The 25901-nt window shown below is 43.0% G+C and overlaps 1 protein-coding gene and 1 long non-coding RNA gene across 3 annotated transcripts in view; one reads left to right on the top strand and one right to left on the bottom strand.

Annotated features, from left to right (window-relative positions):
- Window positions 1-25901, top strand: part of DCX (doublecortin) — a 123487-nt gene that overhangs the window by 84310 nt on the left and 13276 nt on the right. Inside the window, exons 4-5 of one of the 2 annotated variants that reach the window (XM_083485302.1) lie at window positions 10607-10709; window positions 22030-22152. In XM_083485302.1, the coding sequence (XP_083341428.1) occupies window positions 10607-10709; window positions 22030-22152 (226 nt within the window). Of the gene's footprint in view, window positions 1-10606; window positions 10710-22029; window positions 22168-25901 lie in introns of both variants that reach the window. The other variant, XM_083485301.1, reaches the window with a different exon arrangement.
- Window positions 858-24264, bottom strand: LOC310698368. The gene is made up of 6 exons (XR_014521463.1): window positions 23501-24264; window positions 22005-22597; window positions 10061-14930; window positions 9732-9861; window positions 5892-9580; window positions 858-1176 (listed from the first exon to the last, which is right to left on the bottom strand). It is a non-coding gene; the product is annotated as an uncharacterized lncRNA (long non-coding RNA).

Below are 25901 nucleotides of genomic sequence, written 5' to 3'. Positions count from 1 at the left end.
CCCAGCCACTCTGGGCGGATCCCAACAGATTAAAAACAGAATAAAACAACAAACATTAAAAAATTTCCTAAACAAACAAAGCTTTACTTCCTATTGTATGCTGTCTCTGCAACTCCTTACAAGTGGTGGAAGGAGGGAAGTCTCATTAGTGGACAGAGAAACCCAGGAGTTTCAAACATGTATGTGGACTTTACCCATACAATGTGGAGGAATAGGAGAAATTAATGCTTGTTTGCCATCGACCAGAATTGGAATCTACAACTATTTTTGTATTAATGCTTCAACATGTTTGCAGCACTGACCCGTCGCCAGAAATGTTGACTGTAGACCAATGAATCTCTTTTCCAACACAGGTCGATAATCCAACCTCTGACACCATTGGCTGTAAATACAATGTTTATATGGGGGAAAATAGCATCTCAGCTTGGGACTAATTGGATTTCTCATGTTTTGGAGGCACCAAAAGTTCACCAGACATGTTCAATTCCTTTTTAATGTTTATATTGGGCAACTTGGCAATTGGCCAAGTTACATTCGGCTTTATTTCAAAGTGGCACACAGTTGGGGGTGAGCAAGCTTATTATATAGCCTTTAAATAGAGCAGCACTTATTTATTCATGTGAGAGGGCTGAAATGAATACACCCCGCAAGAAAAAAAAATCTGCACAAAAATGATAGGTCCAAACTGTTTCCTGAAAGATTTCCAAAAGCTTACCTTTCTCACACCATTTTGCTGATGCTTGGAATTCTAATCAACTGCATTTTTGGCACTGTTTATTATTTAAATATAATCAGTTATGGCATAATCGGGCTGCCAGCCCATTCTGACTGTGTGTGATGTCATTTGAGAAGCTAGTTTGGAGTGAGGGCAATGACCTCGCTCTGAATTCATTTTGTTTACCCTCAGTGACATCATCACATACTTGAATGACTATCTGACATTGTCACTGTTAAGAGCAAGTGGATTGTTTTGAATTTGTTTATTTAACTCAGTCTCAAAAATAAACTTGGCAAGCTGTAGCAAATCTAAATGAGCTAGATTCTGCTGCCTAAAATGAAATCCATGAGATTTTAGAAGGAATTTGCTTCATGAAATAGTCTACAACTCGGCATGGTCTTTTCCTCAACATTCTCCATCTGCTGACTTCCTTCTTCTACTCCAGCTCTTCAACATTGCTAAAGAAACAACTGTTATATTTTGGCAGCACAGATGGCATAGTGCACAATATCATGTGTTACAAAAAACATTTGAAACTTCAATACTAATAGTGGCAGTGCCACAAGTCGCGTGTGCCGCAACACACACCTACGCCTTCAGAACTTTCACTAGCCCTTGTGAAACGTCTTTGTCTTCCTTCCAAATCCCTCACTTTTGCTTGAAGAGAAACCTTCAAGTACTCTTAGAATTGGGCAAAATATCTATCGTGCCTGTAAACACCAAATGACATTGTTGAGCCAGATGGAGCCAATGGCCTGACCCAATTTAAGGAAGCTTCCTGTGCCTGTACTAACCAGGAACAACTAAAAGAGGCAAATAGAATAAAAGTTAATGTTAAATAATCAACGAGTCGGAGAATGACTAAAGAATTCAAGCAGAGCAGGAATGGGGAATCTTTATGATACTGTGGGCCACATTTCCTTCTGGACAACATTCCGAGAGTCCTATGTCAGTGGTGGCAAGGGCAGAGGAAAAAGGGGGGCAGAGCAATTAATGTAAACTTCACCTTGTACAGTAGACTAGTTTCTACATAGACTCACAACCCCTCTCAGTCCTCCATCCTGATAAAGAGGCATTATCAGAATTCAAGGACACCTTCAAGAAACCCAAGAAACATGTTTGGGTTTAAAGTAGGACCAATGAGGAGACGTGGTCTGGGGAGAAATCTAAGGCCCAGTTAGAGAGGCCTAGAGGGCAGCATTTACTCCCTCCCAGCACAAGGTCCCCCAACTCTGAAGTATGGTTGGATTTTGCATTTAAAATGCAAAATAAAAAAAGAGGTGGGTTACCTTAAAAATATGCAAAAACTGCAAGAGGCTGGGTTTGTTTTTTGAGCTAGCCAAATGTTTTTCAGGAGAGATCCACACCTTATACAGATAAGAAATAGCAAAAAGGACTGAAGGCTCCATAAAAAAAGATTTGTCTTTTAGGGAGAGCTATAAGCAACTGACCTCTCCTAATATATGAAGATAAATTGGAAAGGCCTTCTCCAGGGGAACAAGACATTCTCCAGCCGTTTCTTGGAAGGGAGGGGGCAAAACATTAGCAATGGTCATAGCACAGCTTCTTTGACTTTTCCTAATGAGTTTTGTTGGGGTGGGGGCTGCTGCTTCTGCTGCTGCTGCAAATGACAGCAGCAGCAACTGTGCTGACAGCCTAGCCACCATTTTGCATCACCCATAGTGTCATTCCAGGGAAAATGGCAGCCCACACAGACACGCACACAGAGAATATTCAGATATGATTCTGCAAAATCGTCCTTTTTTCAGGGGTTGAGAAAAAAGAAAAATCTTTTATCTGTTACATTCTGAGCCATAGGCTTATGTTAAATTTAATGTATATCATTAAATTAGGATTGATGGATTATTCTTACATGTTTATTGATTATTAGCTGACTCCGTTCCTTTTCCTCATTCTTTTTCCTTTTGTTCTAATAAAGGGGAGGGGGGCAGAGAATCTCAAGTCCACCGCCCTCCAAAGGTCTTCTGAGAGCCATTTCAGCTCAGCTGTGATTTTAAGATTAGAACTGCATCTTTAAAGCAGGCAAAATATACATTTAGAATATTTCTGTCTCCTATATTCTGCATATGCCAGGAAGGAACTAGATTGTCCAGGTTCCCATGCTTTCTGTTAATCATACGAATTCCACACATTAAACCCAGGAGATTGTGATCTGTAATGTGCCTTTAGGGAAACTCTAATGGTCTCCAAGAATCTCTAGCTTAAAGTTATAGTTAGGTGTAGAGAAATACAACTCTAAAAGGGTAGGGGATAAAGGAAAGTAGGAAGGAATTGCAATACATGCAAAGGATGATGATTCAAAATGTAGTAGCCAAAAGATAAACTGAAATTTGGATTTAGGAAAGCATTTCTACAAAACACCACATGCTGATAGACCTTTCCTTTGGAGTATCAGAATTCGCTTCAAAGAGTCAATCAGAGAGCAGTAAAATATTTCCTTTTTTATTTTGTCATGACAAAGTAATGGTACAGATACGCATTACCCAATGTTTGCCTGCCTTCTCTGGGCTTGCCAGCCCTTTTTAGACATTGCAAAATAATGCCACCTGTTTTCTGGGAAATCGTAATTTTACCAACTTCCTATGTCCTTATATGGGCTGACCTTATATGGGCTTGCTTGCGCCCCTTCTCCTTCCTGCACCACCTCTCCACGCCATGAACCTCAACACGTGCTCAAATGTAAAACATGTGATTTATACTAGTGGCAATAAAATGGGGCTTTGTTTCCTGCATTATTACCCCCCTCGCCTTCTTGTCTTCAGTCTCCCCCCAACTGGAGCCTATTCAACCTTGCTCTTTACTGCCGAAGCTAGACATTCCAAGGGGCCCTGTAACATTTAGGCGAGAAAGCCTTGTTCTTACCTCACCCCTTTGGAAAAACCTATGAGAGAGAAGAAAATGCCTTAAACAGTTTTCTTTCTTTTGTTCTTTTGGATCATATAGAGAACAATATTCTAATGGCCCCTTCAATGCAGGTTAAAATGGCATTGCAGGGGGTTGAACTAGATGACCCTTGTCATCCCTTCTAGCTCTACAGGTCTATGAAATGACAAGATCACTTGCCGTTTCTCTTTGTATTCCACAATGGTCTGAAAATCCCCTATAGAACATGTGCACATAAATGCATATCTGCACAAGCTTCTCCCCATCCACCTCATATATCATGTCCCCAGGCATGCAGTGAGCATGCTGGTATAATCTGCACCTAATTTGGGAGAGTATCCTGTTTACCGTGCCAAATTCTGCTATTGCATTGGAGAGGTAACTACTCATTTAAGAGAGGTTTGTTTTTTGTTTTGCAAAAGTCATTGTAATATTTGTGCAGAATACTTTTGTTTCCTGAACTTTATGGAAAAGTTGGAATCCCACTTTGTAATCCTTTCATTCAGAAGAAGAAGAAATGTGATTTTGGGGGGTGCAGAGAGAGGATCTTGAGAAAAGAAGGCAAAGAGGGTGAGAGATTACTAGTCATATCCCTGTTGGTCTTAGGCTCCAGATTTCAGCCTCCCATTAATTTTTTTTTTAAATCCTGTGAGATAATAGCACTGCACATACATATGTGGGAGAAATTTGATTCAGTGACCCTACCTAATCCATGGTCTCTGAAACAATACGCAAAGTTAAACACAACCATCCCTAAAAATTGCTGTGTAGTTCTCTAGCCAAATAATGTATTCAATGATTCATATACTGAGGTAAAGTGTTTCATTAAAAAATACATGAATTAGCAATCATAACATACAATAGCCATGCTGCCTGGGCCTGATGGGAATTGTAGTCCAAAACATTTGGAGGATACTAGGTAACATAACACAACTACCTTGTATTGACTTTGACCATTGGTCCGTCTAGCTCAGTACTATCAACATTGGCTGTCAGTGGTTCTCCAGGATTTTGTGGGATAACCAGCCTCACATAGCCAACATGCTTAATTCTAATTATTGCATAAATGGGTTAATGCCATAGAGTAAGCTATCTAAGCTATCCTGCTGGGCTTAGGTAGATCACTCACCCTCACCTTGGAAGGAAGGTAATCAAGCCTAGAGGAGAATAATAATAATAATAATAATAATAATAATAATAATAATAATAATAATAATAATAATTTATTTATACCCCGCCCATCTGGCTGGGCTTCCCCAGCCACCCTGGGCGGCTTCCAATAAAATATTAAAATACAGTAATGCATCAAACATTAAAAGCTTCCCTAAACAGGGCTGCCTTCAGATGTCTTCTAAAAGTCTGGTAGTTGTTGTTCTCTTTGACATCTGGTGGGAGGGCGTTCCACAGGGTGGGTGCCACTACTGAGAAGGCCCTCTGCCTGGTTCCCTGTAACTTGGCTTCTCGCAGTGAGGGAACAGCCAGAAGGCCCTCAGCACTGGACCTCAGTGTCCGGGCAGAACAATGGGGGTGGAGATATTCCTTCAGGTATACTGGACCAAGGCCATTTAGGGCTTTAAAGGTCAGCACCAACACTTTGAATTGTGCTCGGAAATGTAATCTGGTTGCTTCTACTTGGCTGCTTTGCTCTTACAAGCCATTCTTCAATTTCTCTACCAGTAATTTAGGAACTTTCACCACTGTACCTAAGCCACGTTTTACTGCCTGTGCAACTTATTCTGGATGCTATATGGAGAAGCTCAGTCAATTCCACTTTCAACTTCTCCCAAATGCTAGCCTTTTACTCCATTGCCTCACTGTCCCATTGACTTATTTGCCCCACAATTCCCTACCCCAGCCAGTCCACGTATCTGTTCTTCCTTTTGTGCTACTGAAGGACATGCCTAATTTTGTCCAACTTCAGTCTTCTCCTTCCCCTCTGCTACATCAGTATGACCTACAACCATTCAACCAGTCCTCAGTGTCACTGGTGGAGGAAGGGGGGTGTGGTGGGTGCAGTCTGCCCCAGGTGTCATCCATGGGGGGGGGGTGACATCGCTGTACCACCCCCCTGGGATGCTTGCTGCGCCCCTGCGGGCAGCTAGCCCCGCCCCTGGGTGCACAGCATGTGTGCTGCTCTGGGTGCTGGAGCAGCTAGCTCCGCCTCTGCTCAGTGTTCCCATTTCTCAGGATGGACCAATTGCATAAAGGTACCATATTAAATGTCCTGCTATTACCCATTTCATTCATTGCAGTTTCATTGTTTACTCACTGTGTACAAAACAAAGGGAGCAGAGGTCTTCAAACAATGAAATCTTGCAGCTTTTCTTTGTTGCTGTTGGCTTGAAAGCTGTTGTGATGACATTATTGCCAGTGCTGTGCTTATTCTAGCTTCAACAGCTTGCTACCTTTGCAAACAAGCTGCTTTCATATTTCCTGTTCTTCGACTTAATAAATTCATTGCTAGGAGCATAAAGAAGCATTTAGAACAATTAATGATGTGCCGGATATCTGCTTGGATATATTTGCATTGACATGCCCTTTCTCCTGGGATGCCTCTGCTTCTCTGGCTAATTATTGAACTTAATTAGAACAGCTGATGGGGGGGGCACAAGTAGCAACCAGTATTTTAAAGTGTGTCAGGCTTACTTAGAGGTAAAGTATTCATTAGCCTCAGTTTAGAGTCGGCAGAGGACATCACCAGTGTTAAGTTTCCCATGTGGCTCCCATCAGATTTAAATGCACACCATGTGCACTAGATTTTGTTACAACACATATATTAGTATAGCACAACAGCTGTGCACATGACCAACCCATATATAAAACAGAGAGAACACAACCATCAGCAATGCACCTATCTTAATTTAAACATACAAGTTGATATAAGCCATCCAACTGTCCAGATAAGTATCTACACAAAATTGCCATTTAGAAGAATCATGTTCAAGTTTAGCTAGGGCAGTGAAGTCCTCAGACCTTGCACGTTGGCAAGTGTTAATTGTTGGCAGATGTTTATTCTTTCAGGTTTGGAATATAAGTCTCCTAGCAACCATAAGGTATGTCATGTGTAAGCCACCTTCAACATAAGAAGCAGCCCCTAGCCAATGTTTTAAATAATAAACGCTGCATGCAGATGAACTGAGAAAAATGAGAAGTGCACATACTACATATATGGGAAGAGGCAATGCTTTGCTTCTAAGATGGAGGGGAACTGGATTTCTCCAGTTTCTCCATAACCATTGATAATCAAGATGACTATTAGTGCAGATAACATCAAGTTTGCTTCTCTCCCCACCCCCTTTATCTGTCTGTGCCCACATGTGAATTGGAAATGTGAGGGTGGGAGGAGACATAAAGAAGCCAAAGCATAGGAAACTGCCTTAAACAGATTCAGATCATGGATCCATCTAGCACAGTGTCATCTACACTGAGCAGCAGTGTTTCAGGAAGGGTACATTCCCAGCTCTACCTGGAGATATTGAGGATTGAACCTAGGACCTTCTCCATGCATGCGGGATTCTTTCTCCCACAAAGCCCCAGACCATTTTGTAATTGCATATGTCCACTACTCCTTGTGTTTATGCCTACTGTTCTTTAAGTTTATCAAATTATACATGGTGTGGAGAAAGAACAGGGCTTCTCCTTTTCTCATAACACTAGAACTCGTGGACATCCAGTGAAGCTGAAGGATGGAAGATTCATGACCTACAGAAGGAAGTACTGCTTCACATACCACTTGTTTCACTCGCTCCCACAAGGAGGCAGTGATGGCCATCAACTTGGATGGCTTTAAAAGAGGATTGGACAAATCCATGGAGGAGAAGGCTATCTATGGCTACTAGCCATGATGGACATGTTCTGTCTTTGCAGTTGGAGACAGTGTGCCTCTTAATGCCAGTTGCTGGAAACCACAGAGGGAGAGTGCTCCGGTCTTGTTTGTGGGTTTCCTAGAAGGCAACTGAGTGGCCACTTTGAGAGCAGGATGCCGGACTAGGTGGCCCATTGACTGATCCAGCATGTTTTTTTCTGAAATTCTGAAATGTTAAAGAATGGAGCTGTGGGGGAGTCCTGACTTATCAGTTTCTCTTGAAAGAGAACATCAAGCCATTTAGAACTCCAATCTCCGGGGAGATCTTTCAATGGGAAGAACTTCAGACATTCTCCCCTTAGCAAATTTGAAGGAGAGAGGCTGCACGAAACACTTATGTGGGTATGTTGCCCATATCAGCTATAAACTGGGTCTCATTGTTTTCACCATGTAGGTGGATCGGGGGAGGGGGGACTTCCCCAAAGTTCCTGGCTTGGAAAATGAATGATGTGTGAAAACCAAAGAATTGTAATGGCAACTATTCCATAGTTTTATCTGTCTGTCTGGTTTTAATCTGCAATAATAGTCACCCATCTGAAATGCTGAGACCCGCCGCGGTAATGGAAAGCTTTGCGTCTGATTTATTATAGCCTGAAATTAATTTAATCACAGTCCAATTCAGATCAGTCTGTGGCAATGAAGATGAACTACTTCTAGCTCAGTAGGCAGTAAGCTGATGTGCACAGTATACCCACTAGGCATGGCACTCTCTGCAAATACACAGGCAAACTGTGAATGCTACAACATAGCTTGTGTAGGGCATGCCTGGTACTTAATTTGTGCAATGGAGGAGGGTCTGAAGTCCAAATCCATCTTGAGGGCATGCCCTGATCTTGAAAGATGGGAATGGATTGTGAGTACCCAGTGTTTTAGGAGAGGCATTCTAAACAATCTGTACATAGTGGTTGGCTAACCTATGGCCCTCTAGATGTTATTCAGCTCCAGATCCCATCAGCCCCAGGCATCATGGCCAATGGTCAGGTATGGTGGGAGTTGTAGCTCCAGTGCTCAGGTTGTGCTTGGGGGTTTCCTAGAGATACCTGGTTTGCTGCTATAGGAACGGGATGCTGGACTGGATGGGCCATTGGCCTGATTCAGCGCGTTCTTCCTATGCTCTTATGTTTGTTCATGTAATTTTACAGGACAATTCTGTGCATGTCTGTGCTGAAGTAAGTCCCATTGAGTTCAATGAGACTTACTTCCTGGTGTGTATAGATCTGCAGCATTACAACTAAATCTTATACACGTCTGTCTAATCTGTACATGCCAATAGGATTGCAATTCATGTTTGGGGTTTTTTTTGTTTCCACTAAATCAAAGCTCAACTTTGACTAGCAACAAGATACTCTTTGACCCAAAAACAGAGTGGTTATCACCATGTCAGGAATATAGGTTATCACCATGTCAGAAAATAGACGTAACAAATACAGAATTCCAAAGCATTTATCCCAAGTTACTAATCAAATGCATATTGAGCAAGATTGGTTTTCTGAAACACTCTTTAAAGAAACTTTTTGTGCAGAGGCTATTGTTTCCCATCCTGGTGGTTCTGTTGTTCTGACTCACCTTAAATCTGAGCTCTCCAAAGATTAGGTGACACAAGTTACCGTGAAATTATTGCTGTTTCCAGTAGATTAATGAAGAACTTAGTTATCTTCTTGTTACTGTGTAATCGTAACTGATATTTCACATGTAAGGTATAATTAAGCTGTCATGACTGAAGCTACTGAGGAGCACATGGGAGCTTTTTCTGACACATTGCTTATTATTTGTGTTGCCTCCATTGTTCTTGGCGCCCTGTGACATGGCAGCATAGTCAAGCATCCCCATTGCTCTTATGTAACCATCATCTAAAGAAGGAAAGAGCGCTGGTGGGCACATGGGATCCTGTCTTGCTCCTCCATTAGCAGGCAAACCAAACAAATTTATCCCCTATCCTTAACTGAAAGGGGTGCAGGACTGGGAAACCTGCCTGGATGCCTGTAGATGTCACAAATAAAATTTGGCTTGTGAAATGTAGACTAGAGGCTAAGCCCACTCAAATCAATGTGTTCATATTTATCATTGAAAACATTTTTGCCCTGCTTGTTTAACTGGAGACAGTGGCGTAGCGTGGGGGTGCAGGGGTGGGCGGCCGCACCGGGCGCAACATCTGGGGGTTAGGGTTAGGGGGCGCAAATCCACAGGTTAGGGGGCGCAAATTACTTGCCTTGCCCCGGGTGCTGACAACCCACGCTACGCCACTGACTGGAGAAAGGTGGAGGGACCCAGTGAGGCTTACAAATATAAGTGGAAGACACTGCTCTCTGGTTTATAATCTAAAGGTCATAATTTAAACATAAAGGGGATTGGGAGGGAAGAGGTGCAAAGCCAACTCAGGGACTAGTTCTTAGTTACAGAGCTCTTGCAAGAACCAGATGGAACAGAACACAGCAGAAGGAGAGAAGGGCCCAAAGGTTGCTAGTCTCTTTTTGCTGAGGGGGAAATCCTGTTGCCACTACCATTTTGCATTGTGCAAGGTGCAGTCCCTCCAAATGTCCCTATTTTCCAGGAGTGTCCTGATTTAGAGAAGCTGTCCCAGTTTCTGATTTGATCCTGGAATGTCCTGCTTTTCCTTAGGACGTCCATATTTTCATTAGATAAATTTTGGAGGATGTGGTGCGCTGTCCCTATTTTCACTGGAGAAATGTTAGAAGGTATGGAGTTATCCAGGCCCCGAGCCGGTTGAAGGCAATCCTGTATAGGGAAGGTTTTTTAAAATGTTTAATGTCTTATATTATTATATATGTTGGAAGCTGCCCAGAGAGGTTGGGGCAACCCAGTAAGATGGGTGGGGGATAAATAGTAAAATTATCATTATGGAATGGGATGTCCCTATTTTCATCAGAGAAATGTTGTAGGGTATGAAGGTGCCTGGTCGTTGTCTTCTTCTTCACAAAAAACCAATAGTTTATCCTTGTTTTTCTGAGAATATATGACATTTTGCAGCAGGCTTTTGGGAAATGAAGAAATAGCAATGGAGAGAAGGGGTAAAAGTTGCTTTATGCTTGCATGAAGCCTGTTCTGTAAATGTGTGGTATGAATTAAAACTACAATGAATGACTTTGTTCTCTCAATAGGTGACCTGTCTCCACGATTTCTTCGGTGACGATGATGTGTTTATTGCCTGTGGTCCAGAGAAATTCCGCTATGCACAGGATGACTTTTCTCTGGATGAAAATGGTAATATCAATCACACTGTTATCTAAAAATTTGTGTGTTGTAGGAGGCAGGGGTAAAATCTTTTTATACCTTTATCAGCTTGAAGTTGGATTGCCATAGGGCTTTTTATTTTAGATGTGTGGGCGTGAATGCATGTACCAGTAAATACTAAGGGTGTGTGTCACTTCTGTGACAAGGTAAACCAAGGTGATTTGGGGAAGACTCCTATTTCTGAGTTGGATCGTGCAGTTAACAAGGCATTTTGAGGTGTAGCAGGTACTCCCTAAGCTAAGAGTGACCCTGGCAGTTGAAAAAAGTGCACAACCAAACCCCACCTGGAACAAAGGATGGTATTCAACCAAATAATTATGGCAGTAGAACTCGTTTTGCTTGAACAGAGGGACTTCTCCCCCCCCCCCCCAGCACCATACACAAATCTGCTTCAGAGGGTTGAGGGAAACCGCATAATAGATTTAGTGAGTGTGTGGCTGGAGGAGAAGGGGAGAAGATTCTGTTGCGCAAGGATAAATCCTTGCCCTGATGGGATCTTCCCCTTGGTGCTGCATTGAATACAACCCCAAGCTGACTGGGGAAAGTCCTAGAGCTCAAGAGGGCTAGGGGTGAATGTGGTGGGAGCTTCATTTTGATGGACAGGTCTAACTTTTAATCACATTTGTTTTCCTGGAGCATTCGAATAACAGTGACAATTTCATTTTGATGTTTGGTAGTGGGTGAAAACAGTGGCTGGCAGTCAATGAAGTTTTACTCAGAGCAGAGCTACTGAAATTACTTGGCCTAACTTAGTCATGTTCATTAATTTAAGTGGGTCTACTCTGAGTAAAAACCACTGTATGTTTATTTTTCACATGGATCTATGCCTCTCATTCTGCAAATCAATGACAAATTCTTCATTATATCCCCAAAAATCTAAGGTTTGGTGGACAGAAACCCACATCCAGAAACCCTATTGGAGTAATAAGGTCATTTTGGTTTGTGACATTTTTCCTACCATGGGGAAGGTGTTCATTCCCCCCCCCCCATTATTCCTATTGTACTAATACCCAAAAGGTAAAGTCTTCCTTTGCTGAATAAGAACTGCAGCTACCATTTAAAAATTGGACAGGCTTCCTCTGCTCAGGAGGAGTGACAATGCCTGCAAATGGCATTCTGTTCCACGAGAAAATTGAAAGTTATAGCTTTTATAAAATAATAATAATCAAAATATAAAGGTGCCCTATATGAAAATATTGAATACATTTGCCTATACTTTGGCAGTCTCAATCCATTCTTGAGGTTCTGCTGTGCCTACAAATTTCATCCACTTCTGAGAAAATAAAAGGCTATAGCCATGTTTAGATTCCCTGTTATAGGGGGTGGGGGGGCAGGGGACAGACACATCTTTGTTTTTAACAGACCTAAAAATTTGGTCCTGAATAACAAGTCAACTTGGAGGGATGCTGAATAGCTCTGAAACAGACTAGGCTGCTTCCCAAAGTTAGAAATATATTCAAATATTGTGGTGAGTGCACACCTCTAGAAAAGGCAGCTTGAATTTTATATGCACAAGTGGTTGTTTTGCTGTCTGTGAGTTTTCAATATCCCCTCCCCACCAACACCAAGTCTGTCTGTCCAATGTTAGTTAAAGCTTATGAATTGTCCACTTGGGTGTGGCTTGTCTCACTTTTAAACTTCACAGCATATCTCCCTTGTCCACTTTGAAATGCGTGAAGAACTGTGACAAGTGATCTCCTCCAGAGAAATTGTACATGTCTTATCCAAACTGCCTCTCCAAATGTTGCTTTAGCCAAAATCCATTGACAGCCTAAGAATCAGCAACCTCACCTCTTCCTTGAGAAATATTGCTAAAGGTCCTCTGCTCCTCTTAAAAATCCTGTTTGGTTAAAGGTGAGGCCCAACATTGACTCTGAATTGTACTTTCGGAAAGGTTGTGATGGTAGCATTTGAGACGGGAAATTCTGACAGCCCAATTTTCTGTCTTATTTGTGCCATGGCTCTCTCTGTGCTGGCCTCAAGCCACTGTTAGGAGGCAGACTTGATGCCTGTATTTCAAGTGAGAGGATAAAATAACCTCCTTTCAGAATATACTACTAACTGGGATGTACTTGCCTATGTAGCTACGCACCAAATTTCAAATTCTCTTGTGGGGAAATGTGCTGCTACCATCGTTGATGAAACCCTAGTGTCTTCATAAATGCATAGATATCTGGAAATGCAGTCCGTGAATGTAGATGTCTGGGTTTCCCACTGATTGAGCAGTTTACGCATGTTAGCATCTAATGGGCAATGACAGATTTGCCACAAGGCAGAATAGGTGGTCTCATTAATGGTGCCAACATTATACACTTCACAGGAGCGGCAGGATCTGCCAGGAAATGTCATCTCATTATAGCCATATGGATGCATTTTGTATAAGATACTTAATCACTCCCATTAATTTTTTAAAATGTTGATTTGTCAAGTGCTTCAAATGCAGGATGCAGCACCCCAAGAACTGCCTCTCCCCCTCTCTTTCTTTTTTGTAAACCAACGCTCTTTTGAATGCAATCTCTTAAACTCAGTAGAAGGCCCTATATGGCTCCTTATCCATCTTCCAAATTGAAAAGCAAATAACGCTATGTAGAACAAGCAAATCTATGCAAGTTTAGCTTAAGTTGCATAATTAATACTGCTTGCAGCATTCAGCAAACTTGGCTGAGAGATGAATGGCAAAGGATTTCATCTGTCATCCCCCCTTTTCCTGACATAGATCTTCAATCACCCCTTCTTCCCTGGCATGGATGGGGGGGCACTATTTTGTGGTTCACCTCAGATACTGGCCCTGATTGCATTGAGCCCTTCAGTGGGCAGATCCAATGTTGCTGGCTTCTCAGCCCTCAGTTAATTATCAGCCAGCTAGGAACCTGAGCAGGAAATGTGCAAGCCACCAGGACCATAACAGGGTCCAAGGGTCTCAAGTCATAATGCATGCTTATTATGCAAGCTCCAAAATGCATCCCAAGAAAACTAACTCGCCCCTTCCTCGCTGCCTCCCAATCTAAAGTCTTTGCTAGTTTACCCATCATTCCCACTTGACTGAGATGGTTTTTTGGTGGGTGGCAGCCCTTGGTTTTCCTCCCACCCCTACACGCACAAAAGTCTCAGTCATCGCTTATGGAATCAGAAAGTCTTCGTGAAACTTACACGTTGGCTTGGACCCAAGAGTCTTATGTATATTTTAGCAGTTCTCACAGCTCCAGGGAAGCTCTCTCTCTGTCTCTCTCAAGACAATTTGGAAAAGAAATCCTGACAGGGCAACTTGACAGGAAGCCCAGCTTGAGGTGTCTGAACCCAAAGAAGACTGGGCATTCTGCCAACCAGCGGAACATTTTGCTTGCAGGTGCTCAGAGCTCCCACATCTCTTTTCAGGTTCTTGGGAGATGCAAAACCTAGAAGCTGTTTATTGTGCATTATGTGTTGCTAGTGAGAGCCCCATTAAAATTCCAGTGTATTAGCTTTTATTATTAATTAATTAGATATATATCTTTCCCTTCCTTATAAAAGAGCCCAGGGCAGCAAACAGACAAGCCATAAAACAGTTAAAACATCTAAAAAACAATTCCAATGCAGCTGCAGACTGGGAAAGATCTCTGCTTAAAAGGCTTGCTGAAAGAGAAAGGTCTTCTGTGGGCACCCAAAAGATGACAGAGGTGTTGCCTGTCTGATACCCAAGGGAAGAGAATTATGAATGGTAGATGCTGTCACACTAAAGGCCTGATTCCTATGTTGTACCATACGGACCTCCTGATGAGGTGGTATCTACAAGAGGCCCTCATCTGCAGACTTCAGTGACTGATTGAGTATATAAGATGTGAGATTATCTTACAGATATCCTGATCCCATGCTATAGAGGGCTTTATACACCAGAAGCAGCACCTTGTTTGCAGCCTGGTAGGTAACTGGCAGCAGTATACATGAGAACATGACTGTTAGAAACCACATCATCTTTGGCACATGCACGCCCTCACACACCACACCATACCAGCTCTGCAGTCTGACTTGTGTGGACCAAAAGGGCTTCAGGCTCCCAGGCATCTTCTCTTCTATCACCACAGCAGAGAGACCAAACAGTTGAAAGTCTCTGCAGCCACTGGTTTGGCTGTTCTAAGTCATGCTGCCCCCTCCCAAGGCAATGTGGACTGTATTCAAGGCACCTGCAGCAACAAAATGCATCTCTCTCTAGACCTGGCATTAAAAAAGAAAAGAAAAGTCAGTAATAACAGATTCAACAACTAACAATTCGCTTTCCTGACACCTGAAAAACTCTGTCTAATGATAGGGTCAGATGTGGTAGCAAAAGCCAGAGCAGGATACCTTGCAGCTGCACCCAGAATTACAGCAGTGAATGAATAACTTCCTTAAACCAAACCCTGCCATCTTCAGGGGCAGACCTATGGCACAGGGAGAGGTAGCTGCAGCCTTGAGGTGCTGCTGCTGACGTGAGCTTCAGTCCATGTGTTATCAATAGAAAGGAGAAGCACCAGGCACCTACTACTCATGTGTAAAAGCATCGAGACTGTGTCCTCTTAGACCTTTGCCAGCCACACACACATTGTTCACAGTAGATTAAAAGCTTAAATGAATAGAGAGTCATGGATAAGAATGGAGGAAGAATCTGTTTTAAATGGGTTTATACCCAGAATTTGGTGGTTCTGACTGATCAAGCTTTGCCCACATGTTACGGCTTCTTGCATCAAGCTTCTTGTGCATGTTTATGAAAAAGCCCAACTAATTATATGCAAAGTTACACAAGCAAAAGCTATGCATATGAAAAGAGTCAAGCCCCACACAGTACTATATTTCTGCAGTATAATTTCATAAGAATGAATACATGAATCAAAGAGCAGGATGAGTATTAGGGGGAGAAAACCCACATCTGTATGGATAGGCTCAACATCAAGATTTCAAGAAAATTTCAATCCTTATCTCAGTCCAAGCTTTCCTTTTCAGTTGCTTGCTTAGTTGTTTGTTTGGGGTTCCCCCCTTCAAATAAATTCCTAAGGCTGCTAAACCCCCACCAGAAATACAATTAAAATATACAAGACTCTACATGTTTTTAATTAGTAAGGTTGGGCACTTGAACCCCTAGTGCCTAACATTTATTGTTAGTGTATCATATATAATTAATATTCATGCCATTCCATCCAATTTTGGTATATAAATGCAAATCAGGCATTTAGAAACTAAAGGACATCTTTTCATCTTCCCATTCTTCAAAATGAGTACAGTAAGGTCTTTGGGGTGAGGAGAAGATGCTCTGTGTTACAAATTCATATTGGGCACAAAGAAATGATACTTCCATTTTGGATGGATTGGGCGGATAGGCAGATGAACAGATAGATAAATGCTGTTTTGAGAGGTTCAGTAGTGATGGCTAACTGGTGTTGGTTCCCAGCATTCTGAAGTACATGTTGGAGTTCTGCGAGAATTGGGTTGCCCCAGTGTTGCCCGAGTGTTTGATAGGGCCCATCTGCACTATACATTTAAGACAGTATCATTCCACATTAAGCAGTCACTGCTTCCTTCCAAAGTATCTGGGAATTGGGGCTGTGTGAGTGGGATAAGGGTCTCCTAATGACTTTCAGCATAATGAACAAACTACAGTTCACTGGACCCTTTGGGAAAACAATGACTGTCTAAAGTGATAGGATTGTGCTTTTGATGTATAGTGCAGATAGGGCTATAATATGCATCCAAGCTCCTATACAGGCATTAGAGTCTCTGAATTGGACCATGCCCTTGCCATCCTCCTTTCTCAGGCTTTATTTCACAGCTCAGCAGCTAGAGTTGATATGTCTGTGGTGCCTGATGTCCTGCAGATGCATGTCTCTTACTGTGATGGCTTTTGTCATGATGACATGAGTAATTCTGCTTGCCTGACTGGAGGATAGCTGACAATGTGAGGGACATCGGCTGCTGCCTGATGTGATGTCCTGATGCTTGACAAGGCAAAGTATTCTCTATCTCATAGTCCTCTCCTGCATTCACCTCTCTGCTTCTGTGCCTCTGAGCGCCTTTGAAAAAAGGTTATTCCTTCTCTTTTAAATCTATTCATCTTGGCAGTGTCTTAGGGCTCCCCAGCAAGCCTGACTCTTGGAGACTGTTATAATCTTGCTTTCTGCCTCTCCAACCCCCATGCCTAGCTCTGATGGTGCGGTTCTGCATATATTGGCATTTTCCATGGTGACATTACATTATAATGCCATCTCAGAAGACGCCATATCGTTGTCGTCCCTCCACACTAATTGTAAGGAAACTTGGGGAATTTTATTGCCAACCTCTGTTCTGACTGTGTGTGTGTGTGTCTTCTCTATTTTTCAGTTAAAAAAAATACATGTAACAAACAGTCTCCATATACCCTCACCACCCAAGGAACATTCCATGCATATACAAAGTAAATGGAGACTGTATCAAGCAGCTTATTATTAATTATAGTAGTTCTACTCTTCATCTTAACACACTGCCCCAGAGTGAACCATTGGTAGCTGGTGGGGGGGAGGGACAACATTATCCTTTCCAGTGGAGTGAATAAGCATGTGCCATATAGTTTCAAAATTGTCTTTGGTCTTTGTGTTCCACCAGAGCTAAGTTAGCTGCTGTTTTCCAGTACTGTTAGGAGTGCCATATGTCTGGGTTTTCCCGGAAACATGTGGGAATCGGACTGACAAAATGGCGTCCGGGCGGATTTTTGCAGAATCGGCAAAATGTCCAGGAAAACGCTAACGTATGGCAAGTAGGACAATTTATTTTTTTAAAAAATGATTTTAAAATCCAAAAAAGCCCCCAAACAGCCTCAACCAATATAATGTTTTTCATAATAACAGCAGCATATGATCCAAATAACTGCAGCAGCTTTCTTTTCTGGAGAAAGCATCAGCATCAACAGCATCCCTTCCTCCAGCACACAGATGCAGCTTTGGCCAGAGGAGTAGTGGATGCTCTCCCTCATCATCCCTCCAGTGCCTGCTAAGGAGAGGTTTCCAAGCGGACCTCACAGCCAGCAGTGAAGGCTGGGAGGACCCTGCAGGAGGGCAAGGGCCACCTTTCCAGCAGCCACTGTCTCCCCTCGCAGCTCTAGGGTGCAAATCACCGGTGCCCCGCCACCAACAACATAGAAGTCCTTGCATATTGCTATAGAGAGGTGTGTGTTTTAGCGGGGAGCAGTAACCCCCTCCACTAACTACCTCACTGGCCAAGCTTCCTCCTCCTCCTCTGCTGACAGGCTGTGGGTAGGTGTGAGTGTGCCAGGAGCTGGTGTGCAGGAGAAGCATTGTAGGCTCGCATTGAACGTGCACAGACACTTGTGCCTCCCTGTCTGGATTTTTACTTTTGGGTGTAATTATGTTTCCAGCTGCAGACATGAAAATGATTAGTAGGTCCTTAAACAGTAAATTAATACGGTCATCTGTAAACAGATTTAATAAAGCTAGCCTCAGAACAGGTTGTACCACTTGTCTTGTAACAGAAGGAATTTCTTCAAAGACTAATTTCCAAAATAATTGTATAGGTTTGCATTGCCACCACATATGGATGTATTAGCCTATCTGCTGGCATCCTCTCCAACATAATGCTTAATAAAAATAATAATAATTGTATGCCACCCATCTGACTGGGTTGCCCCAGCCACTCTGGGCGGCTCCCAACAGAGTATTAAAAACACGGTAAAACATAAACATTAAGAACTTCCCTAAACAGGGCTGCCTTCTAAAAGTCAAATACAGTGGTACTTCGGGTTACGAACTTAATTCGTTCCAGAGGTCTGTTCTTAACCCAAAACCATTCTTAACCTGAGGCGGGCTTTCACTAATGGGGCCTCCTGCTACTGCCAGCGTGCAATTTCCGTTCTCATCCTGGGGCAAAGTTCACAACCTGAGGTACTACTTGCAGATTAGTGGAGTTTGTAACCCGAAGTGTTTGTAACCCAAAGCGTTTGTAACCCGAGGTACCACTGTACAGTAGTTGTTTATTTCCTTGACATCTGATGAGAGGGCATTCCACAAGGCAGGTGCTACTATTGAGAATGCCCTCTGCCTGGTTCCCCACAACCTCACTTCTCGCAGTGAGGGAACTGCCAGAAGACCCTCGGAGCTGGACCTCAATGTCCCGGCTGAACAACATTGGTGGAGACAGATGTGTAGTGTCATCTGTGAATTGTTTTAAAATTATTTTCTCTCATTTTAGCTAAATCTGACCTAAAAGGTCCCCCCCCCCCCCGGTTTTGCCATACTGTGTTATCAATTTCACAATATAGATCTGATTCACAAATAGATCCCCTGTCATTACATCACAGGTAATCTTTTAGATATAGGATAGCAACTTTTTTGATTCTATGTATAATTTAAAGTCAGTTGTTCAATAGTATTTAAGGGTCTGGTGGCTTGAGATAATACTGCTGGGTTAGCAAGGAAATGTATAATTTGATGTATGGACAGCGAACTGATTTCAAGGTCACCAAATTGTATCATTTTCTGTACTCCAGTAAGAGGTTTCATTCCCTTATAGAGGTCTCTTTTTGTGTGTACTCCCTTTTGGTTCCAGCCTTTGAAATGTGTTTCTCTAAAACTGTTACAAAACGAATAATTGTACACATTACTGGGGCCAAATTTTTGGATCTTGAGGTTCAAACTTGTAGGTCTGCTAAAGAAAAGGGACTCAGTATATTGTTGAGGACAATAGACTGGTAAGTTAAATAGGTTAAGGTCTCAGCTCTATTTTTATTAAAACAGATTATTTTTTCATTATTACATGTGCAGGATCATGACCATAATAAATTTGGGGTCCCAAGTCTTCCCATATGTGTTGATTTATTTAAATTGGATTCTGCCACCTTGGTTTTTCGCTTTGCTGTTTAAATTTAATTGAGTTAAATTCTGTTTGTTTGTTTTTTAATAATAATTATGGATTTGATCAGGGCATCAAAATTCTTTTTCTTGCAGAAATATTCTGTAGGATTCTTCTTTTTTTATATAAAGTGCATTGGAAGGGAGTTAGCAGAAAACACACCCTCCACAAGAGAAAGAAAGAAAAAATCCCAGCTACCTCAAACAGCAGCAACAAACATCATCATTTCATTTTGGCATTATTATTCATCATTCCATTTTGGCGAGCGTCCCAGGGGGGCGGGGGGGGGATGACACCTGGGGTGGACCTCACCCACCACACCCCCCCTTCCTCTGCCAATGCCCACAGGCTTACATTCTAATAAAAAACAAATAAATAAAAATACATCACACAAGGGAAAAGGGGCAAGGAGGGAAGAGAATAAAAGCAAAAAAAACCCTCAAGCCCCCTTGTTTAGACAGGTGTTCCTATTTCTCCCACTGAGGCAGCCTGACAAAATGGCTGCCCTCAGATGACAGTGGAGGGAGAGAAGGCCTAACGGAGCTGGCCTGTCGCAGCTCTGCTTCTCAGCTCTCCCAGTGGCTGCCCTTGATTGGCAGTCTCCTTTACCCATAAAATAAATAAATGGAGATCCCACCCTCATATATACACACTGACTCACCCACCCACCCCTTGAGTCTTAAATTAGTTATGCAATTTCTATTCTCCCAATCAATCTATGCTATTATGAACATCTACTGGTGTTTCTTAAGGAAAGAAATTACAGTGGTGCCTCGCAAGACAAAAAGAATCCGTTCTGTGATTCTCTTCGTCTAGCGGTTTTTTTGTCTTGCGAAGCAAGCCCATTGACGGATTAGCGGATTAGCGCTATTAGCGGCTTTTAGCGGCTTATCTGCTGATCGGATCAGCTGATAAGCGGCTTAGCGGCTTAGAAAAGGGGGGGAGGGGAAAAAACCCCGCAGGAACTCGCAAGGCATTGTCGTTTTGCGAAGCAAGCCCATAGGAAATTCGTTTTGCGAAGCACCTCCAAAACGGAAAACTCTTTCGTCTAGCGAGTTTTCCGTCTTGCAAGGCATTCGTCTTGCGGGGCACCACTGTACGGCCTTGTAATCTACAGCTCCACTTGCAGTTTTAATTATTTCCTTCATTGCTATAGTGAGGCCTCTACTCTCAAAGCAGTAGCTACATTCTGCCACTCCTCGCTAAGTTCCTTTTAAAAATTGCTGTAAAAGCTCAACTGTTGGAGCTAATTCCTTCTCAGGCGTGGTTTGATATTCATGCTATTGCAGGCCACTCTCCATTCACTGCTGGCCTGAAATTTTTAGATTAGCTGATCACAATGGGAAATAGGACTTTTTTCTCTTTCTCATCTCCAAGGCTCTGAAGCATTGTTTTCTTATGCTAAATCTGCAATAGCACACTGAGGGTTGATTAAGGTTGAAAAGTATTTTAATTTGGTGGTGTGAGTGGGATTAGATAATCTAAACCACCATTTTATGTGATGATATCATCACACACACCCCTTGGGTGTATAAGATTACTTTGTTCCCAGCTCTGACCTTTCGATCCGAATTGTGGGTTTGCTGCAGAATCTGTAGGTTAAATATCTGCATAGTTATATGCAATATGTTGTTTGGGATTAGATAGTGCCAGAAATGATCTCATAGTAATTAGACCAGGTTTTCCAGGAGTAAGTGTTGGAGCAAAGGGAAAACTGCTTGGGCCCTAGCAAGTATGAGACAAGTGGGAAACCACTTGAGCCTGTGCTTTCTAAGACAGGTGGAAGTATGGTCAAGCCATTAGACAAGGCTTGCTAAGAGGTGGGGGAGGCATGGCTCCACCATCACCAGGATGGATATACTTCCTTTCCTGCAAGGAAGTCTGGATGTGTCAGAGGGCTGGAAGTTCCTGTTAAACCTGTAGCTGCTGTCCATAAACCAAGTAAGCACTGGTCAAGAAGAATCAACTCCAGAACTCTCCAGGAGTCCAGGGAGATGGAAGAGAGCAGAAACAAGAGATTGGGGAAAGAAGAGGAGAATTCAGGTTGATTTACCGTAATTGACATTGGCTCTCTAAGGTTTCAGGCAGAAATCTTTCCTACCTGAGGATTCCAGGGACCTTTCAAATGCAGATCATGTGCACTACTGCTGAGCTATATAGGCCTCCCTCGATGTTTAATTGTAATGCCATGCTTTAAAACAACAACAGCATACTACCATCTCTCTAGGTCAGGCTTGCTCAAACTCTGCCCTCCAGATGTTTCTGGCCTACAACTCCCATGATCCCTAGCTAGCAGGACCAGTGGTCAGTGATGATGAGAATTGTAGTCTCAAAACATCTGGAGGGCCGAGTTTGAGGAAGCCTGTTCTAGGTGCTGCAGATATGTAAGACACTTAAAGGATCAATGCAATCACTTACTTTGGTTTTGTGTGTTGTTTATCAGAGTGCCGGGTAATGAAAAGCAACCCTCCAACTACTCCAGGCAGCAAGTCCTCCCCAACACCTCAGAAGAGCTCTGCAAAGAGTCCAGCTCCTGTGCGCCGGAGCAAATCCCCAGCTGATTCAGGTAACCATCAGGATGGTGAGTGACACTTCTTTTCCCAGCAGATAAATGTTGGCTCCACCTGGATCTGGGTGATAAGTTAGCATCAGGGTCATTGATTCATACATTTCTCACTCATCTGTCGCACAGGGCTGGCAACAGGAGCTTTGTGTCTTTAGGCATCTGCCAAGGTCCATAACCTGGCAGAGATTCTCTAGAGAACTGGCCCTGCCTACCTGTTGTTGCTCCTCCTCCTCACCACAGTCACTTGGCTGTCTTTTGCCCAATCCTGACTCTTCATCGCCAACTCAGAGTAGGGATGCATGTTTCTCATTTTTCCAAGTTTACTTAGGAACGCTTGTTGAAAGCTCATTGAAAATTTGAGCACACTTTATCAACTGAATCATCTTTTTCTGTTTACTTGTTGACATTCTTCAAAGAACTCTACTAGGTTTGTGAGACAGGATACCTAACAGAAAGAAAATAAAATATAATAAAAATCCAGCAAAACAGTAACATGCAAAAATAAAAAGATGCGGAAATTTGAGAGTAAAGCATATTACTAAAAATATATAAATTCAAACTCAGATCTATGAATGGCCCATTTCTTGACTAACAATGCTTACAAATAAAATCAAGTCTTCATTAGCCAGAACATCCATTATGACTTGCCCAACATGTTTCACCCTATGGATGTCTTTAGTGGCTCATATACACTAAAAAAATTGTATCTTTTTAAAATAAAGAGTTCCACAAATTCATCAGGGCAGTTGATTAGCCCTAAGATCATAGATCACTTCAGTGCCCTACAATTTAACCTACACATAAACACAGAATCTAAGACCATAAGAAGACCCTGGCTGCTGATTCAGGCCAAAGACCCAACTAGTCCAGCATCCTTTTCTCACAGGGGCCAACCAGTCGTCTCTGTAGGAAGTCCACAGGCAGGATCTGAGTGCAAAGAGGATCTGAGGATCTCCCTACTTACAATTCTCAGCAACTGGTTTTAGAGGCATGCTGCTGCTTCTGACCGTGGAAGGAGAACATAGCCATTGTTGCTTGAAGGCATTGACAGTCTTATCCGCCATGAATCCGCCTAATCCGTTTTTAAGCCATCCACTACCTCTTGTGGTAGTGAATGCCCTGTGGGAAAGACAACTTTTTTTCTGTCTTGAATCTGCCCCCTCAAGGCACTAGCATTCTGTTAGTTCGTATGAAACAGCAATGTTTGGTTTGGGGGTTTGCTTTTTTCTTTTCTTTTTTACGTGAATGACAAATAGGCTAAGTAAGTTTTGATTTGTAACAAATTGGAAGAGACACATGAGAAGAGAAAAAATGGTGCTGAATAAGGACACCATGAATAAAATATTACCTGGCCTGATTTTTGTGTGATGCTTATCTATTTTATTTGGTTGAAACAGCATATTCCTGAAACTTTTCATCTGTGACATGCCTTGACAACTTATTCCTCACCCTTACATGTTACAGTCATTTGGTCTTTTGTTTGACCCAGACGTGTTTTCCAAAACCTAACGAAAAAAGAATATTAGGCTGGAAATAAGATCAGCTTGATGAGTGCAAAACATCTGAATATTTGCATATCTTTCCTGGGTTTTGGTTGTATAAGAAACAGAGTGTCTAGCTGAATTTATTCATTCAATGTTTCTGCCACCCCCATGATAATCTATACCAGCACTAGTGATACTTGCTATAATAATGCCACTGACGGAAATTTTAAGACTGGTGATGACATTCGACATATTATTTATAGAGAAGTCACAGCTGTTTCTTCACCTGCAGTAGAAAAAAGCCCCTCAGCTTCTATCCAGTTTTGCAGCTTGTATGATAGTTTTGCATTGTACATGGATGCTGTCAGTTATTATTATTATTATTACTACCACCACCACCATCAACCTTTCAGCATTTGCATGCTGCCTTTTCAGGGCTAGCCCTCCAATGGCAGTTCACAGCCTACTAAAACAAAAATGCATCACAAAACAGCAACAAAAAAATGCTAGGGTAGTCAGTAATGCATTGCTAAATTTATATTGTACAACACTTAGATATTAAGTGATTTATAAATCTTTTTAAATAAAACAGGGGAAGAAGGATGTGCATTGAATTTGCACAGGTTCATTTATACGAAGATGCAAACGTAAAATGTAAAGATATAATTGAATATAATATGTACAGATGTAAAGATGCAATCCATTTCACCACAGTGGGGGCAGAGTGTAACCTGGTGGCTTGTGCGCCTGATTAGTCTGCTGTCCAGTTGCTTGCTGTGGGTGGGCAACTTCAAGGCCCCTCCCCTCTTCTTTCCCTTCTTTCTTTTTAATCCAGGCTTGAACCTGGCAGCCCTTCCAATAGAGGGCTGCCCTCTTTAAAGTACCGTATTTTTCACCCTATAGGACGCACTTTTTCCCCTCCCAAAATGAAGGGGAAATCTGGGTGCGTCCTATGGGGCGAATGCAGGCTTTTGCTGAAGCTTGGAGAGCGAGAGGGGTCGGTGCGCACCGACCCCTCTCGCTCTCCAGGCTTCAGGCAGACATCCGCAGCATGGGGAGCCTTGCAGGAGTTCCCCGCAAGGCTCCCCACGCTGCGGATAGCAGCCTGCAACCCCAGCGCGAGGAGCGTCCTGAAGCAGAGCGCCCCCCGCGCCAGGCAGACATCCGCAGCGTGGGGAGCCTTGCAGGAGTTCCCCGCAAGGCTCCCCATGCTGCAGATAGCAGCCTGCTGCCCAGCGCGAGGGGCACCCTGAAGCAGAGCGCCCCCCGCGCCAGGCAGACATCCGCAGCGTGGGGAGCCTTGCAGGAGTTTCCCGCAGGGCTCCCCACGCTGCGGATAGCAGCCTGCAACCCCAGCGCGAGGGGCGTCCTGAAGCAGAACGCCCCCCACGCCAGGCAGACATCCGCAGCGTGGGGAGCCTTGCAGGAGTTTCCCGCAGGGCTCCCCACACTGCGGATAGCAGCCTGCCGCCCTGCAGGGGGGGCGCCCTGATGCAGAGCGCCCCTCGCGTGGGGCAGACATCGGCCAGCCCCACAAGCTCAGGGGACAGCAGGGAGGCGCAGCGCCACCATCCCGCTGTTCCTTGACCTGGTGCTGTTTCCACGACCTGCTTTGGGGGGGGGGAAATAAAGGGAATTTTTTTCCCCTTTATTTCCCCCCCCCAAAAAAAACTAGGTGCGTCCTATGGGACGGAGCGTCCTATGGGACGAAAAATACGGTAAGCCACTTGACCACAGTATATCAATCCACAATCTCTACTGTAACAATAAATCAACAAAGACCCCAATAGACTGAAACAAGTGTTACCTGCAACATCATGTTATAGCATGGATTGCTGCAGAGCTACTACATATCCCTTTCCTGGAGACTCCATTCCATTCATCTGGCCCCTCCCCTCTTATGCTTTTAGTGGGCTCCAACCCCTTTTAAAAGTACACACGGACCTAATGTAAGAAGCAGTTACTTGACCCAAAGCATTCACAAGTGATCAGCTGCACTGTGGATTTTGAGAAACAGGGAAATGTTCTGTTTTTAATAGAAAAGCTTGGAGTCTTTAAAATGAGATTTCATAAGTTTGCTTTCAAGCAGTGTTATTTATTCCCACTTCCAAGTTTTATTTGAACCATAATGACCTATTCATTCTGCTATTATTTCATGCATCAGTCTGAAATCATGCCCAGATATGACCAAAGCTTGTTTCTTAGCCAGCCCTGCAAAAAACAAATGTAGCATCTTTCAGTTAGATGTATTTTTCATCCCAATAT

This window comes from Podarcis liolepis (genome assembly GCF_965112155.1).
Source record: "Podarcis liolepis genome assembly, chromosome: Z".
NCBI lineage: Eukaryota > Metazoa > Chordata > Lepidosauria > Squamata > Lacertidae > Podarcis > Podarcis liolepis.
This window is presented reverse-complemented; position numbering and strand designations above follow the sequence as displayed.